The sequence below is a fragment of the Squalius cephalus genome (assembly GCF_949319135.1).
Source record: "Squalius cephalus genome assembly, chromosome: 3".
Taxonomy (NCBI): Eukaryota; Metazoa; Chordata; class Actinopteri; order Cypriniformes; family Leuciscidae; genus Squalius; species Squalius cephalus.
The window spans coordinates 34,985,631-34,998,780 of NC_137124.1; the positions used below are offsets into that span (position 1 = coordinate 34,985,631).

General features: G+C 38.5%; 1 protein-coding gene across 1 annotated transcript in view; it reads right to left on the bottom strand.

Annotated features, from left to right (window-relative positions):
- Nucleotides 1–13,150, bottom strand: part of iqgap1 (IQ motif containing GTPase activating protein 1) — a 50,296-nt gene that overhangs the window by 12,902 nt on the left and 24,244 nt on the right. The window contains exons 3-15 of the mRNA XM_079865133.1: nt 10,552–10,708; nt 10,381–10,458; nt 10,130–10,206; nt 8,838–8,905; nt 8,308–8,421; nt 7,956–8,134; nt 5,866–5,953; nt 5,611–5,774; nt 3,859–3,943; nt 3,511–3,674; nt 2,021–2,181; nt 507–631; nt 254–417 (exon numbers count right to left, since the gene is read on the bottom strand). Of these exons, the coding sequence (XP_079721259.1) occupies nt 254–417; nt 507–631; nt 2,021–2,181; nt 3,511–3,674; nt 3,859–3,943; nt 5,611–5,774; nt 5,866–5,953; nt 7,956–8,134; nt 8,308–8,421; nt 8,838–8,905; nt 10,130–10,206; nt 10,381–10,458; nt 10,552–10,708 (1,624 nt within the window). The remainder of the gene's footprint in view (nt 1–253; nt 418–506; nt 632–2,020; nt 2,182–3,510; nt 3,675–3,858; nt 3,944–5,610; nt 5,775–5,865; nt 5,954–7,955; nt 8,135–8,307; nt 8,422–8,837; nt 8,906–10,129; nt 10,207–10,380; nt 10,459–10,551; nt 10,709–13,150) is intronic.

Below are 13,150 nucleotides of genomic sequence, written 5' to 3' on the forward strand. Positions count from 1 at the left end.
ACGCACTTCATGGCAATCAGTAAAGTTAGAGCTGTAAACCTACCTCAGGTTATAAAGAATGGGAGAAAATGCTATTGTGTGTTCAGAAAGTGTGACAAACTCCCATTAGGGTTTGGACAGAGGAGGAAACAAAAACTAAAAAATGGAACCGGATATGAGAGGATGAAAGCAGTGGGAGTGAACCAACATGCTGAACGGTTCAAAATAGATATTAAAAACTATCGTTGTTATGGGTTTGTATAAGAGTACGTACGTGGGCCTTCTCTCTCCTTGCTTCCTGCAGTATATCATAGTAATGCTGGGCCAAAGATGGATCTATATCTGTTAGCTTGGCGGCTGGATTCTGTAAAGCAGCCATTGTCTTCTGTAGGTCACCCTCATCCAGAGCCTCGTTGATCAGACCAATAGCGGCAATCCCTGAAAATGCAAGAGGACACGTACACTGTTCATAATGGAGAACAATCTGAATTTGCTCCGCTCATAATGAGGATGAATGCCATGCTTACTTTCATGCTCTTCTTGAACAGTACCGTTGACCTGGTCCACACAGGCCTGGATGTCATTCCAGGTGAGATAGTCACTGCCCTCCTCACGGGCAACTGCCTTCAGACGTATCAGCTCATCTATATACCTGCAGGGAATCAACAAGCAGTGGCTAAAACCAGGAAACAATCTGGCATCTTCTGTAGTCAACATGAAACTCATTCACAACACATTTTACTTTCGTGGTTTGGCATATTTCTGAGCAAAACAAAGTAGGCTGGGACCTAAATTTATCAATCGGAAACTAATTTGATCGTGAAAAGTGGGTGTTCCATACAAGAATAGAGCCTGCAAGTTAGCTAAAATAATGCCTAAATAGCTATTTGGCTAATGGTTGACAATGTAATGGCCCATGCAGCCTGTGACTTTCAGCTGAAAGGAGAGACATTCCAGAGGCCAAGTAATAACATCACACACACACTTAATGATTTTAGCCCTGGTTTTCAGCTCACCGACAGGTAATGGAGATTGCAGACAAAAGCCCAAAATTGGAAATTCGGTGCTCGTTCACGCGAATGACAATCTCTGTTTGAATGATCAAAGACGATGAGAAATCCAATGAACCGCTGATGACCAAGAGATATTTATCAAGTTACATATATCTAGACTGGTCTGCGAGTACTGTAGTGTGAAATGTGTTTTGACTGGAACTGTCATCGGCGATGTGGTGTAAAAATAACAGTAATCTGACGACTCTGGGCCCCATTTAAACCTGATTACTTCTGGTCTTTTCACAATCAAGATAGCGGTTTTTAGTCATTGAAATACTGCACAGGTGCTATTTATGAATCACAAGTGCTCAAAAAATCTTTGTTCAGATTTTTTTTGTTTATTTTTCTTACGAGGACTTTAATGCCAACGTCGCCACACCTCTGGACAATGCCTGCCCCACAAAAGGCCATCTGATCAGAAAAAAAAACAAGGTGCAAATGCCTTCCGAAATGCTTTTGAGATGGATTTAAATCAGATCGCTCAAACCACTTCAAGAGCTGGTTTGAGACACGTTCCAGATGAAACCGGACAAATGTAAATGCATCTGGTTGTTGAAGGCACATACTTAACTCCTCCAAAAATGGTTAAAAATATATATATATGAGAGTGTGTTATCGGCTACCGGCTCCTGGTGGCCATATATGACAGCACTACTGCAATACGCATCGCTACATTATGGCCGGCCAGAGATGAACAGTTGATATTTCTTCAGCAAGCAGACGCACAACGCTGCCACGAATGAAATTCAACATTTGGAGTCTTTTGCATTAAAAGTGGTTAGCACTATATTAAGTTAAAAGTGTAAATATGGCCTTTGAAAGCCATGAAGTGTATGGGTGGCAACCGTGACATAAGTTGCTGTATTTTGTTGAAAGGCCAAGATTAAGTCCACTAAAAAAAAAAAAGTGTGCACAATAATGTGTATTGAAGTAAATGGGACCAGTTTCAATTGCACGTTGACTTTAACCACAAGCCTCATTCTCACCTCTGGGCGTACTCGTCCTCTACATTGCTGAGGCCGGTGACGTTACTGCTGAGCTGTTTCCACACTGCTGCCCGGTCCCCGACATCCAGCGCCTCATTTATCAGCACCACCGAGGACAGCATCTCCACAGCAACCAACAGCTCGGGGTGAGACAATGAGCCCTGTGCAGTCCAGCAAAGCACCAAAATCACTCACACTAAACTAAAAGGTTACAGTTCATCAACTTATGTAAACTGCATGTAAAAAATTGCTCTGCTCTAAAACCTAGTGAGCTGCTTTCAAAGGCATCATGGGTGCACAACTTGAGGCCAATTCACACCGCACAGACAAACACCAACAAACAAGTTGGCCGTTGGATTTTGAATTTTATGAAATATAACTGTCATGTTCACACTGCCCCAAAAGACACGACAAACGCTGATTGAACATATTCAGTCGGGTGAATACAAACCCTGACAGGGGTAACACAATGATCTGACAAAACCCAACAAATCTGTTTATTGGTGTTTGTCTGTGCTGTGTGAATTGGCCTTTCAATATGCTGTCTCTTAAGATGCCTAATTTTGACTATATTCTAAGTCAGAATTACATGTATCCTTCTCGGAGAAGGCAATCCCAGAATTAATTTTGACAAGTGAAAAAATACACGCACATCGTGAGAGATATGTCAAGAGCAGGGCTGTCCCAGTATCAGATTTTCACAACCAAGTTATTCACAATAACGGTATTATCATGGTATTTTTTTCAGTCAATCAAATTTTATCAGTCAATGCTATCAAATTCATCTTTAATCTTTGGCCAATGAATCACACTCAAAATACAACTGTGCAGAGTGGCGGAGAGAGAGTCTTATTACAGTATTGTGGCATTAGCTTGGCAAGCGCACACCAAAAACTGATGATTGGCACTTCCTGCACCCTAGTGTCTAGCTCCTTGTTTTTTTAGTTTTTTACGGAATTTAAAAAACTGGCAAGATCTTTTTTTTTTTTTTTAGCCGCAGGTAGAGTGTCTCACTTTCATCTGTCATCTACACTAACAGGATTCTGTGTGACCGTAGTAGTCACACACTGTGTCAGTGTCATAATAAAATAATAATAATAATAATAATAATAATAATAATAAATACATTTTCAAATGTCACAATTATCATAAATTCTGTTGTATTGCGACAGCCTCGTTTTGATCAAATGTATTGAAAAAAAATGGTTCAGTGCAAGTTAAATTGAAATGTTTTACCAAATATCTTGTCATTAGATTATGGCAATATGGCTAATATGCTATTGCTAAACTACTGAAATCATGAGCTTGTCCCTTTGTAGAGCATTCCACATTGAGCACTTAATAGGGGCCATGACCGTTAGGATTCTGCAATGTAAGGTAATGTACACAGCTGTCTGTGTAGGCCATAGGAAGCTCTCTTGGTTATGGAGACAGTTATTGTCTCATTAGAAAATAATGTGCAAGAGTGAGCAGAGATTGTGTGTTTTAACCTCTGCGCTCTGCTGTTGCAGGCTGGCGAGTTCTCTCTGGTACAGATCTGCAGCACTAGGATAAACCTGCGGCAGCTGGGCATCTGGGTTCATCAGTTCATTCACTGTTTCCTCTGCTACACCTTTTCTGATGGCACCATTAATCCTCTCCACTGCCCGAAGCACTGAGATACACACACACACACATCTCATTGTTCTTTTCACAGAGTGACAGCTGTAGGACAGCATAAATGAACACATAAAAGAGAGACAAAGAAAACACTGGCGTCTCTGATGTACGGTTCTCTGAACACACAAAATATTTCATGAGTTTAAAAATAATGTAGTGATACATAAAAGAGTACACACATCTTTGATAGTCCGCTGCATGCGAATTGGCTGCCTCTACTCCACTCTGTATCTCCTCCTTCACCAGCGGCTCTCCTGGGGCATTCTAGGCATGAGGAAGAATGACACAAGCCAAAATGATGAGATACTTTTAATTTAGAAGAGACCGTTCATATTTTTCACAGTTTGGTTTGTATCACGAATCAGTTGTGGTACAGTAAAGAATTGTTACTTCATTAATAGGAGTGTGCAATGATTAGGAAATCTGAGACCAATACAGATAACCAAAATTTTAACATCGTAAATAGAGGCTAATTTACATTTATCATCTGATAGTGATAATAATATTAACTGTTTTTTTTTTTTTTTTTTTTATCTTTTCCACTCACTTTTAAAAACATTAAGCCATACACTGCAGTTCTAAGCTTGAGTCAGTAAGATTTTTAAGAAAAATAAATTATAACTTTCATTCATCAAGGATGCATTAAATGATTAAAAGTGACACTAAAGACTTTTACAATGTTACAAAAGATTTCCGTTCCAAATAAATGCTGTTCTTTTGAACTTTCTATTCATAAAAGAATCCTGAGAAAATGTTTCATAGTTTCCACAAAAATATTAACCAGCACAACGGTTTTCAACATTAATAATCATAATAAGAAATGTTTCTTGATCAGCAAATCAGCATATCAGATTGATTTCTGAAGGATACTGAAGACTAAAGTAAAAATATAAATACAATATATTAATTTATTTTAAACTGTAAAAATATTTCAAAATAATATAATTGTTCTTCTCTGTAGACTTCTTACGGACACCACATTTTTTAACGGTTCTGTATATTGCAGGAAAAAAAAACTCTTGCAGACAAAAAAAATTGATCTACAATATACAATTTGCTTACCCTTTTTGGAGTTTTGTTTAGGATTAAGAAGCAGAAATCACTAATAACTAAGCATTTTAAAAAAAGATGTCTCAGTGCCATTATTACAGGATATTTTTATGCGGAATGAACTCTTATTGCTGTTATTATGGTTATCTAGCCAAGAAATCTAGACGCACCCTAGCGACAGCAAATTTTATTTTGCAGCCAGTGTCGTCTAGCAACTCTCCGTTGCCTTGCGAGTTGGAAAAATCAAACTCTAGTCTGGCCAATCACATCGTGTACAGAGTCGGTGGGCGGGCTTAACATAATGACGGCAGAGTTGTGACGGTTCCGTGTGAATTCCCTGCTACTTGAAAACAAAGAAGAGCTGCTGCTGCTGGCAAACAGCGGTCTTTCGAATCAGCTTTTGACTCTGGAAGACTTGGAGTTAAGCTTTTCTTTGAGAAAAGAACAAAGAACGGCACTGAAGTCATTCTTAAAAAAGGAAGATGTGTTCGGAGTTTTGCTGACCGGATCCGTCAAAACGGAAAACGCTCTGGTTGGTTGTAGCGCTGTCCTATTGAGTGCAGCGGGAAGACAACCGTTTATCCCGCCCCTCGGATTGAGCCCTGCCAATGGTGTGTTCCCAGACCCAACATCTTGATGTGGGTCTGGCTTGTCAGGCTAATGGTTATCTTGACCAGCATATATTTCTGTTGAGCTCTGGGCTTTGTCAGAGATGTGCAGTCTGACTAACTGTCCCTGAACTCTTGAAAAGGGACAGCACATAATGCAAGTGCATTCAATATTTAGAATTCTAAAGGCATCATGAGACAAAATCGAACCTCGTTGACAAAAGTTGACCAAACTATAAGTGGCAAACCATTGCGAGGAGCAGAACCTGTTACCTGTTCCTTCTGCTCTCGATCGGCCAGCAGCTGTTTGAGGTACCATCCCTTGTTCTGAGCCTGCACTGACTGCAGTCCTAACGCAGGGGTGCGGAGAGCGTCATACAGCTTGTCCTCATCCTCGCCCAGCAGGGCCTGTTCTGCCGAATTCAAGGCCTTGGACACTGAGAATCAGCACAAGCACAGAACTCAGATAACATCATTCACTTCAGAAGAGCACAGAGAGATGGATGTAGACATGGGTGAGGAACATACGATTGACTTTGTTGATGTTTCCCTGGATTTCAGCCTGTGTAAGCAGCTCATCGTAAGCATCTCTTTCAGCCTCAGCATTCTCGCCAATCTATACCACAGAAATACACATTTCATTCAAATCTTTATCTTTATACTATGACACAATAGATAGATTATCAACAATGTTGTTATTGTAAACTTAAACTAAAACTAAAAGTATAGTTTTCATTAACTGAAATAAAATTAGAAAAAGAAAAAAAAGAAAAAAGAAACTTACGTTTTAACAAATATTAGAAATGTTGCCTTGGCAACTGATATAAAATAAGCTGAGTTTGAAGTACAATTAAAACTTAAACAAAAATAGATTCAAGCTAATTAGAAATATTAAAAAATAAAATTACTAAAACTTAAATTAAAATAAAAACTGAAAAAAGCTACTTTATACTATAATGGTACAGTATATTAATAATAATAAAATTACACCGATTGTCAATATTTTTGTAGCTGATTGCACCACACAAATAGCGCTCTACATTTAGTTAATTCCAATATATAATCTGACATATTGTTGATAAGCTAAAAAAAAAAAAAGGACATTTATGTATTTAATGGCGCTATTTTTATTGATACATTTTATTGAGTAAAATGTAAGCATGTTTATGGCAGTCTGCTGTCTTGAATATATTTCAGTGATCTTGTTGCAAAGCTTCAAATTTGAATCATGAGGGGTGCATGCTTGGCCAGAATTTGTTATTTCAGTTAAATTTATCCAAGATAGTGGACAGAATTTTTTATTATAAATATATAATGATTATGCAGCCTACTATTTAGAACAACCTTCACATCACACTTCTGATTAGGGATGCTCATAATTAACCATTTACAAACATTCCGAATTTCGAAAGTAAGTTTTCTAGATATTTTGAAAATGTTTGCTGCTTGATTAAAAAAAAAAAAAAAATACGCCACACATATAAAATTGAGCTTTTGAGAGGGGGGAAAAAAATCTGAAAAGTCGCATTTTATTACATTCATGTAAAATACCAGCAGGCCTAAATAAAGTGAAATGTTTATAAACATTAAAAACACAGCTCTCTCCACAATAAATACTTTAAATTTAATGGTATTCAGAACATTAATTTAAAGCGAAACTGAAACAGAAACCGACGTTGGGCTCACGTAAATAACCTCTCTCATTCGGTACAAATTCAGATGTTTCCATATTCGCGATGTATTTGGATGCTAAGCTATTATTTATTATGTAAACTAGGCTTTGTACTTCACTCGCGTTACAATATCCATGTGAAACATCATCCTTCACATGCGCAAAAATGTGCTTGGCATAACATCCCAGTCGGGCGGTGCTCACACTGAACGGCACAGATTGCACTATGGACTGTTTAAATAAAGCGTGTAACTTTTCGTATGTTTGGTTTGACTATATTTTATTTTGATAATGAACAGGCTGTGATGTCATGTTCACAAGAGCTGATAGGCTTTGTTGTGTGTGCGCGTGAGGCGTCTGCGCAATCACTTGAATTAAAATACTCACAATAAAATACTCACAATAAAAACAAAACATTTGTGCTTTTGTAAAATAAAGAAAACCAAGAGGATGCTCTTTCTTCCGTCTCAGTCTCCTTGTTTTTGGAGCGCATCATAAAAATGAACCGAAACTCCGCATATAGGTAACTACTTGTTGCACAGTTTTTTCTTTCGTTTTGTAAATCTGTGAATTATTTCAGTCATTTATATTTTGCGTATTTAGTCCTTTTATACATATATTCTTATTCTGTTTTTCTCCGTTCACAGAAGAGCTGCAGGTGCGTGATGTAAAACAAAACCTCTCGAAATCAAATTTAGTTATTTTTAATGGGTCATAGACACTTATCCACTCTAATTTAACAATCTTGTCGGTTAACGGTTAAATGATCAGTTAACGAGTTTCGGTTGTCGGTTAGGGGGAAAAAACTAAATGAACATCCCTACATCTGATGCCTTAAAATGCTGTCTAGCTAGCCAGGCCGCTAGGTTTAATGACAGAGATATACAACCTTAGTTACCCAACTATTACAAATCTTTTAATAAGAACAGTAGAGTGCAGTTCGTACTCTCTTTCGGGAGTTGGCCACTTTCTCAGTCTTGGCCTGGAACAAGGTGTCCTGGTACTGCTGGGCAGCGCTTTCATCCATCTGCAGTAACATGGCGTTTGGGTTTCTCATGGCAGCTAGAGTACCCTCAGGGACTCCATGGTCAATGGCGTCATTGATGGCGATAACAGCAGCGTGCACTGAATCGTTGCAACAGAAAATAATGCTGTTCTCAATGTAAAACAGATCGTAATTACTGTGCTGTTAAACTCTTGGCTGTGCAAGTTAAGTCTAGCTGTTTATGTTTACAAGGGAAGGAGTTGCGCCAAAGAGCAAAGAGGAATTCGACTTTAAAAGCAGAAACAATACTCACAGGCTGCTTCATCCACTGACAGTTCGTTAGCTAAAATCCCCCCAATTTTGCTGAATGATGGCATTTGAATGTTGTATTTCTCTAATTCAATCTTCATGTTGTTAATCTCCTCCTCTGAAAAGACAAAAAACAAACTCAGCACACAAGTCACAAAAAATGGGATTATTTGTCTCAGCGGAAAGTATTCTGTTTGTTTTCATTTTTTTATACAATAAGTATCTGGATAGACTCAGGATAAATACTGCAATGTCATGCTGTAATAAGCATGGTAACCTTTTGGAAGGTAATCTTGGCTGTGTGTTTTTCCTCGCTTTAATGTGATTGGCTGGACATTGTTCTCAATAGGTCTGGTAAATAATGTTTTCCATTCATGGACTTGGCAGGCAGTTCGGGCAAGCCAAAATGGCAGGAAACACTCATACAATTGATAATGATTTTCACATTGACCGCAGCTCCCAGGAACAGGGGCTTTTCCAGCTGTTATTGTATAAACTCAAGCTTTTGTTTGATACCACAGCGAGCTGACTCACCTGTGAAGGCGACCTTGCCATACAGGTCTGTAATCTGGGGTGCAAGGCCAAGTTTAAACAGGTAGAGGCTGTAGAGAAAACAGAAAGAGATCATGAGAAACTCATTTCCCAGAGGAGAGCGATCCTATTCCTCAGGTGTGTGCGGGAAAAGGCACTACTGAAAAGAGAGTCAGATGTTATCTGCATGACTTTCAAGTTTAACCCACATCCCTTCATCAACATTTGCTATAGAGACCCACAACAGGATTCAGTACCCCTCACCCCACGCCAGGCCTCTGCCAAATTCTCGCCCCCTAAATGCTGTTATTTCCTGTTTCTGAAGGCCAGATTTATGGCCTTTGGGCCCAGTGTCAATTCTGCATTGAGCAGGAATGTGAGAGTTACAAATGGCAGGATTCTCTAGCCTCATGTTAAGCGCCTCAACAGAAATCAGAACAGGTTTCCTCATTAATTCTGACTCATTAAATCCAAGATGAGGAAGTGTAGATGCAGATCAAATCTACACATGATTTGAGATTTAGTGAAGTGGTTAATTTACATGAAACCCTGAATGTACTAGCTCACTAAAATGAATTATAAGTGTGAGAATGAACAGACTAACTAAATGATTCACTAAACAGAAGTATTAATTTGCTGCTGTTCAAAAGTTTGGGTGGTACGAAGTCTCTTATGCTCAACAAGGCTGCTTTTATTTGATTTAAATATAAGATATTGTACATTGATACTGTAAAATATTACAATTTAAAATAACTTTTCTATTGTAATACATTTAAAAAAATGCAAATTATTTGAATTAAAATTATTTTAATTATAAACAAAACTTAATTTCAGCGTCATTACTCCAGTCTTCAGTCACATGATCCTTCAGAAATCATTCTAATATGCTGATTTGCTGCTCAAGACATTTATTATTATGAATGTTGAGAACAGTTTTGCGGCTTAATATTTTATGGAAACCATGATACATTTTTTTCAGAATTCTTTGATGAATAGAAAGTTCAAATGAAATGTTTAGTATGTCTTTACTATCAATTTAATGCGTCATTTCTGAATAAAAAGAAAAAACTGACACCAAACTTTTGAACGGTGGTGTATGTAAACTTAGCAGAGCTAGATAAATGAGAGAATTATTTAGGAGAATGTTTAATTGTAGTGCTGCGTGCGTGCCCTAGTATTTTGTTACTGGATAAGCTCTACAATTATGAACACAGCAGAACTACTGCAACACAAAATAAAAATAAAAAATATTTTTTTCCCATATTTGTGAATGAGCACAGAGACACACTAGGTACCTGAGAGCATGTATGCAATAGATGCAGCGGGGCATGTTCTTCCTGTCGTAGATGTCTGTTGTCTCAGGATAGAAAATCTGACAGGGAGAGACAAGTATATGTACTTTGATGAGATTGAATACAGCATTGTTTCCAAACATGGGAAAGGAGATCAGAGGCAAGCTCTGTCATGTTAGTGACTCAATAAAGCCGTAGAAATGCTGCAAATGACAGAACCATGCAGACTCGTGTTCACCACCTACACTCCTCACCTTAGGAAGGCCTTTATCTGTCATTGCATTCAGCCATTGGATGATATTGTCTGTGTGTCTGAAATGGAGCCCAGTGGCCTACAAATGGGACAAAGAAGCAACAAGTGAATCCATGCCTTCTGCTTTTTCCATATCAGTGCTTGTGAAAATGGTTTTTAACTTAAGTCTTACCTTGTAACGTGTTTGTTCGCGGTCATATATCCTTTTGATAGAGACCACACTGGGAGCGAAGAAGTTTCCCAGCTTGGCCAGATACACACCGTTCCTCAGGCCCTCCTCCAGCTCGGTGGTGGGCGGAAGATCCTCATTTAAACACGCTTCAATCCATCTGAAACACAAAAGACACACGGCATTATATTCAGCAAGGTAATGCACACTTCTGTACACGATGCAAGTTACTAAGTTACAACTACCTAAGCAATGCATAAGTATGCAATAGAGTCATCGTGTTAGGCTTGCTCATTATATTGCATGTGTACGGCTTGGCAGAGTTTTCAAACACATTTGAATACCTTTATATAGTTTAAACCTCTGGGGGATGTACTCAAATACAAAGTCAAATATAAAAGAACCGGTACAAAAGGTGGCCCTCATGTTATGAAAATAAGCACATTAGCACACCCTGTTCTCTTTTTCATTTGTTATGAGGCTTTATTACAACAGGGTTTTGTCCAAAGACCAACAAAATACCACATACCAACTGGTTATGTCATGCGCGTCACATTGACAACATTCTCCTGTACATTTCAACCTGCTGAAATAAACATTCCAAGGCGGCCAAGAAATGTTTTCAAAAAGAAACCACACAACCCGACAACATACGTCAAATATTGAACATCTGGAACATACGTTAAAAACAAAAACCAGGTTCTGAAAAGGAGAACAAAATATCTTGCTCTGCTATGGTTGTCATCTACTTGCGGGTCAGATAGATGACGTAACAATAGATGATGATGCAAAGTTCCCATGCGATTTACATGTAATTTACATAATGCTAGTTGTCTGCTTTGCAAAGGCTAATTCTGTTTGTTCTAGAAAAGCAGCAGACTCGCTATGTCCGTTTCTTAAAGGCATAGTTACCCATAGATTAACAACTCAAATGTCATGCTGCTCCAAAACTGAATCACTTCAGATGTTCTCCCTTTTGTGTTCTTCAGAAGAAAGCAGAACGTGACTAGGGGACAGTCAAAAAGGACCCAAAAAAATATCAAAGTAATCCATACAACTGTGCCATCCAAATAAAGCCATACAATATCTTTGTATAAGGAATTTACTTTTGCACTTTTAATAGTAGTGTTCTTTTGTACCAAGAGAACACATCTATAAAGAACAATAGTAAAGTATCAGATTCAGAACATTTTCAACCAGTATCATCAAGATCTATTTTCCAAGCTGGTATGTTTTAGTCCAGATTAAAATGTGAAAATGCATAAGTCTGAAAACAAATCTAAAGTATTTAAGCACATGGTGATGATGTCTGATATACACTAGCCTGACTACGTCAGACTTCGTACTTCCGCTCAATTTCATTTCGCTTCTGTACTCAGTCTGAGATAGCGACCGTTTTCCCCGTTTTCCTCCGGCCTGAAAACAGCCGGCCAATCAACGAACAGAGGGCGGGCTGAGAGCCGTGACGTAGACGCTGATTGTACCGTGGATGCGTAGATTTACTTCACATAATCTGCAAAAGTCGTTCAATGCCATGTTCACTCCGGTATTTCGCTCGATGATTTTGTTTTCGCATCATACATGCGTTTACAGTGGAAGTTAGATGCGGCTGAGCATGCGCATAACACACGCCATAACCAAACGTTATGTGATTGGCTTACGGGTAACCAATGATTTTAAACTTCAGACAAGCGCCCCCCCCGCGAGAAAGAAAACGCTTTTCAATTATGCCATGCCAGACTCTGTCTATGAAGCAAAGCGAAGTAGCAGAGTTTGGTATTACCAGGCTAGATATACACCACAGTGAATACACAAATCTAAATGGCTATTTGAAAACATCCAAATACTGTTCGACTTCCTTTCATTAACTTGTGGGCATCAGAAACAGAATGTTGCGCAGCACTGCTTTGTGTACAGGGGTAACCGGGTTGATGGAAAAACAAATAATGTGCATTATAAAAATCTAAACAATTTGGATAAGCTATATTAAATTATTTGATGCATTTTAAGCGGCCATGAGAACAACATGGATGTTACCAAAGACAAGTTCCCCCCAATAATTCGAAATGACCAAAATGTACCCCCCAATATTATCAATGCTGCTCTGCCACCCTCCATTACACACTGTGACTGCTCTGTTTGTTGTTAGGATGGCAAAACGTTTTTAGGCTGGTCAGCTTCAGCAGTCTAGTGGCACTCATCAATGTCAAAATGTTTGAGCTGGCCAATCAAAGCAAAGACGTACTAGTCTACAAATGCGAATTCCAGCATTCAGTTTTAAAGGTGAAAGAGTGCAAGGTATTATGCAAATAGTCAAATATGAAATAACGATCTGAACAATTTACATCTGCCAGATCATCTCTCTAGGTATTGCTGTTACAGGTGATTTTCATTACAGTGAGGTGTAATTTTAAACTAGCCTGATTTAATTCATATCTAGATAGTCACACACTATGAGCTTAATCAACTTCACAGGTAAGAGCAAAAAGTTTTGTAGAAGCTGCTTCATGTTTTGACTTAACATTACCAACATGCAAATTCAAACAACACAATCTTAAATGTAGTGGAAGTGTCTTTGTGGCTGGGCTGTAGGCCCACCATA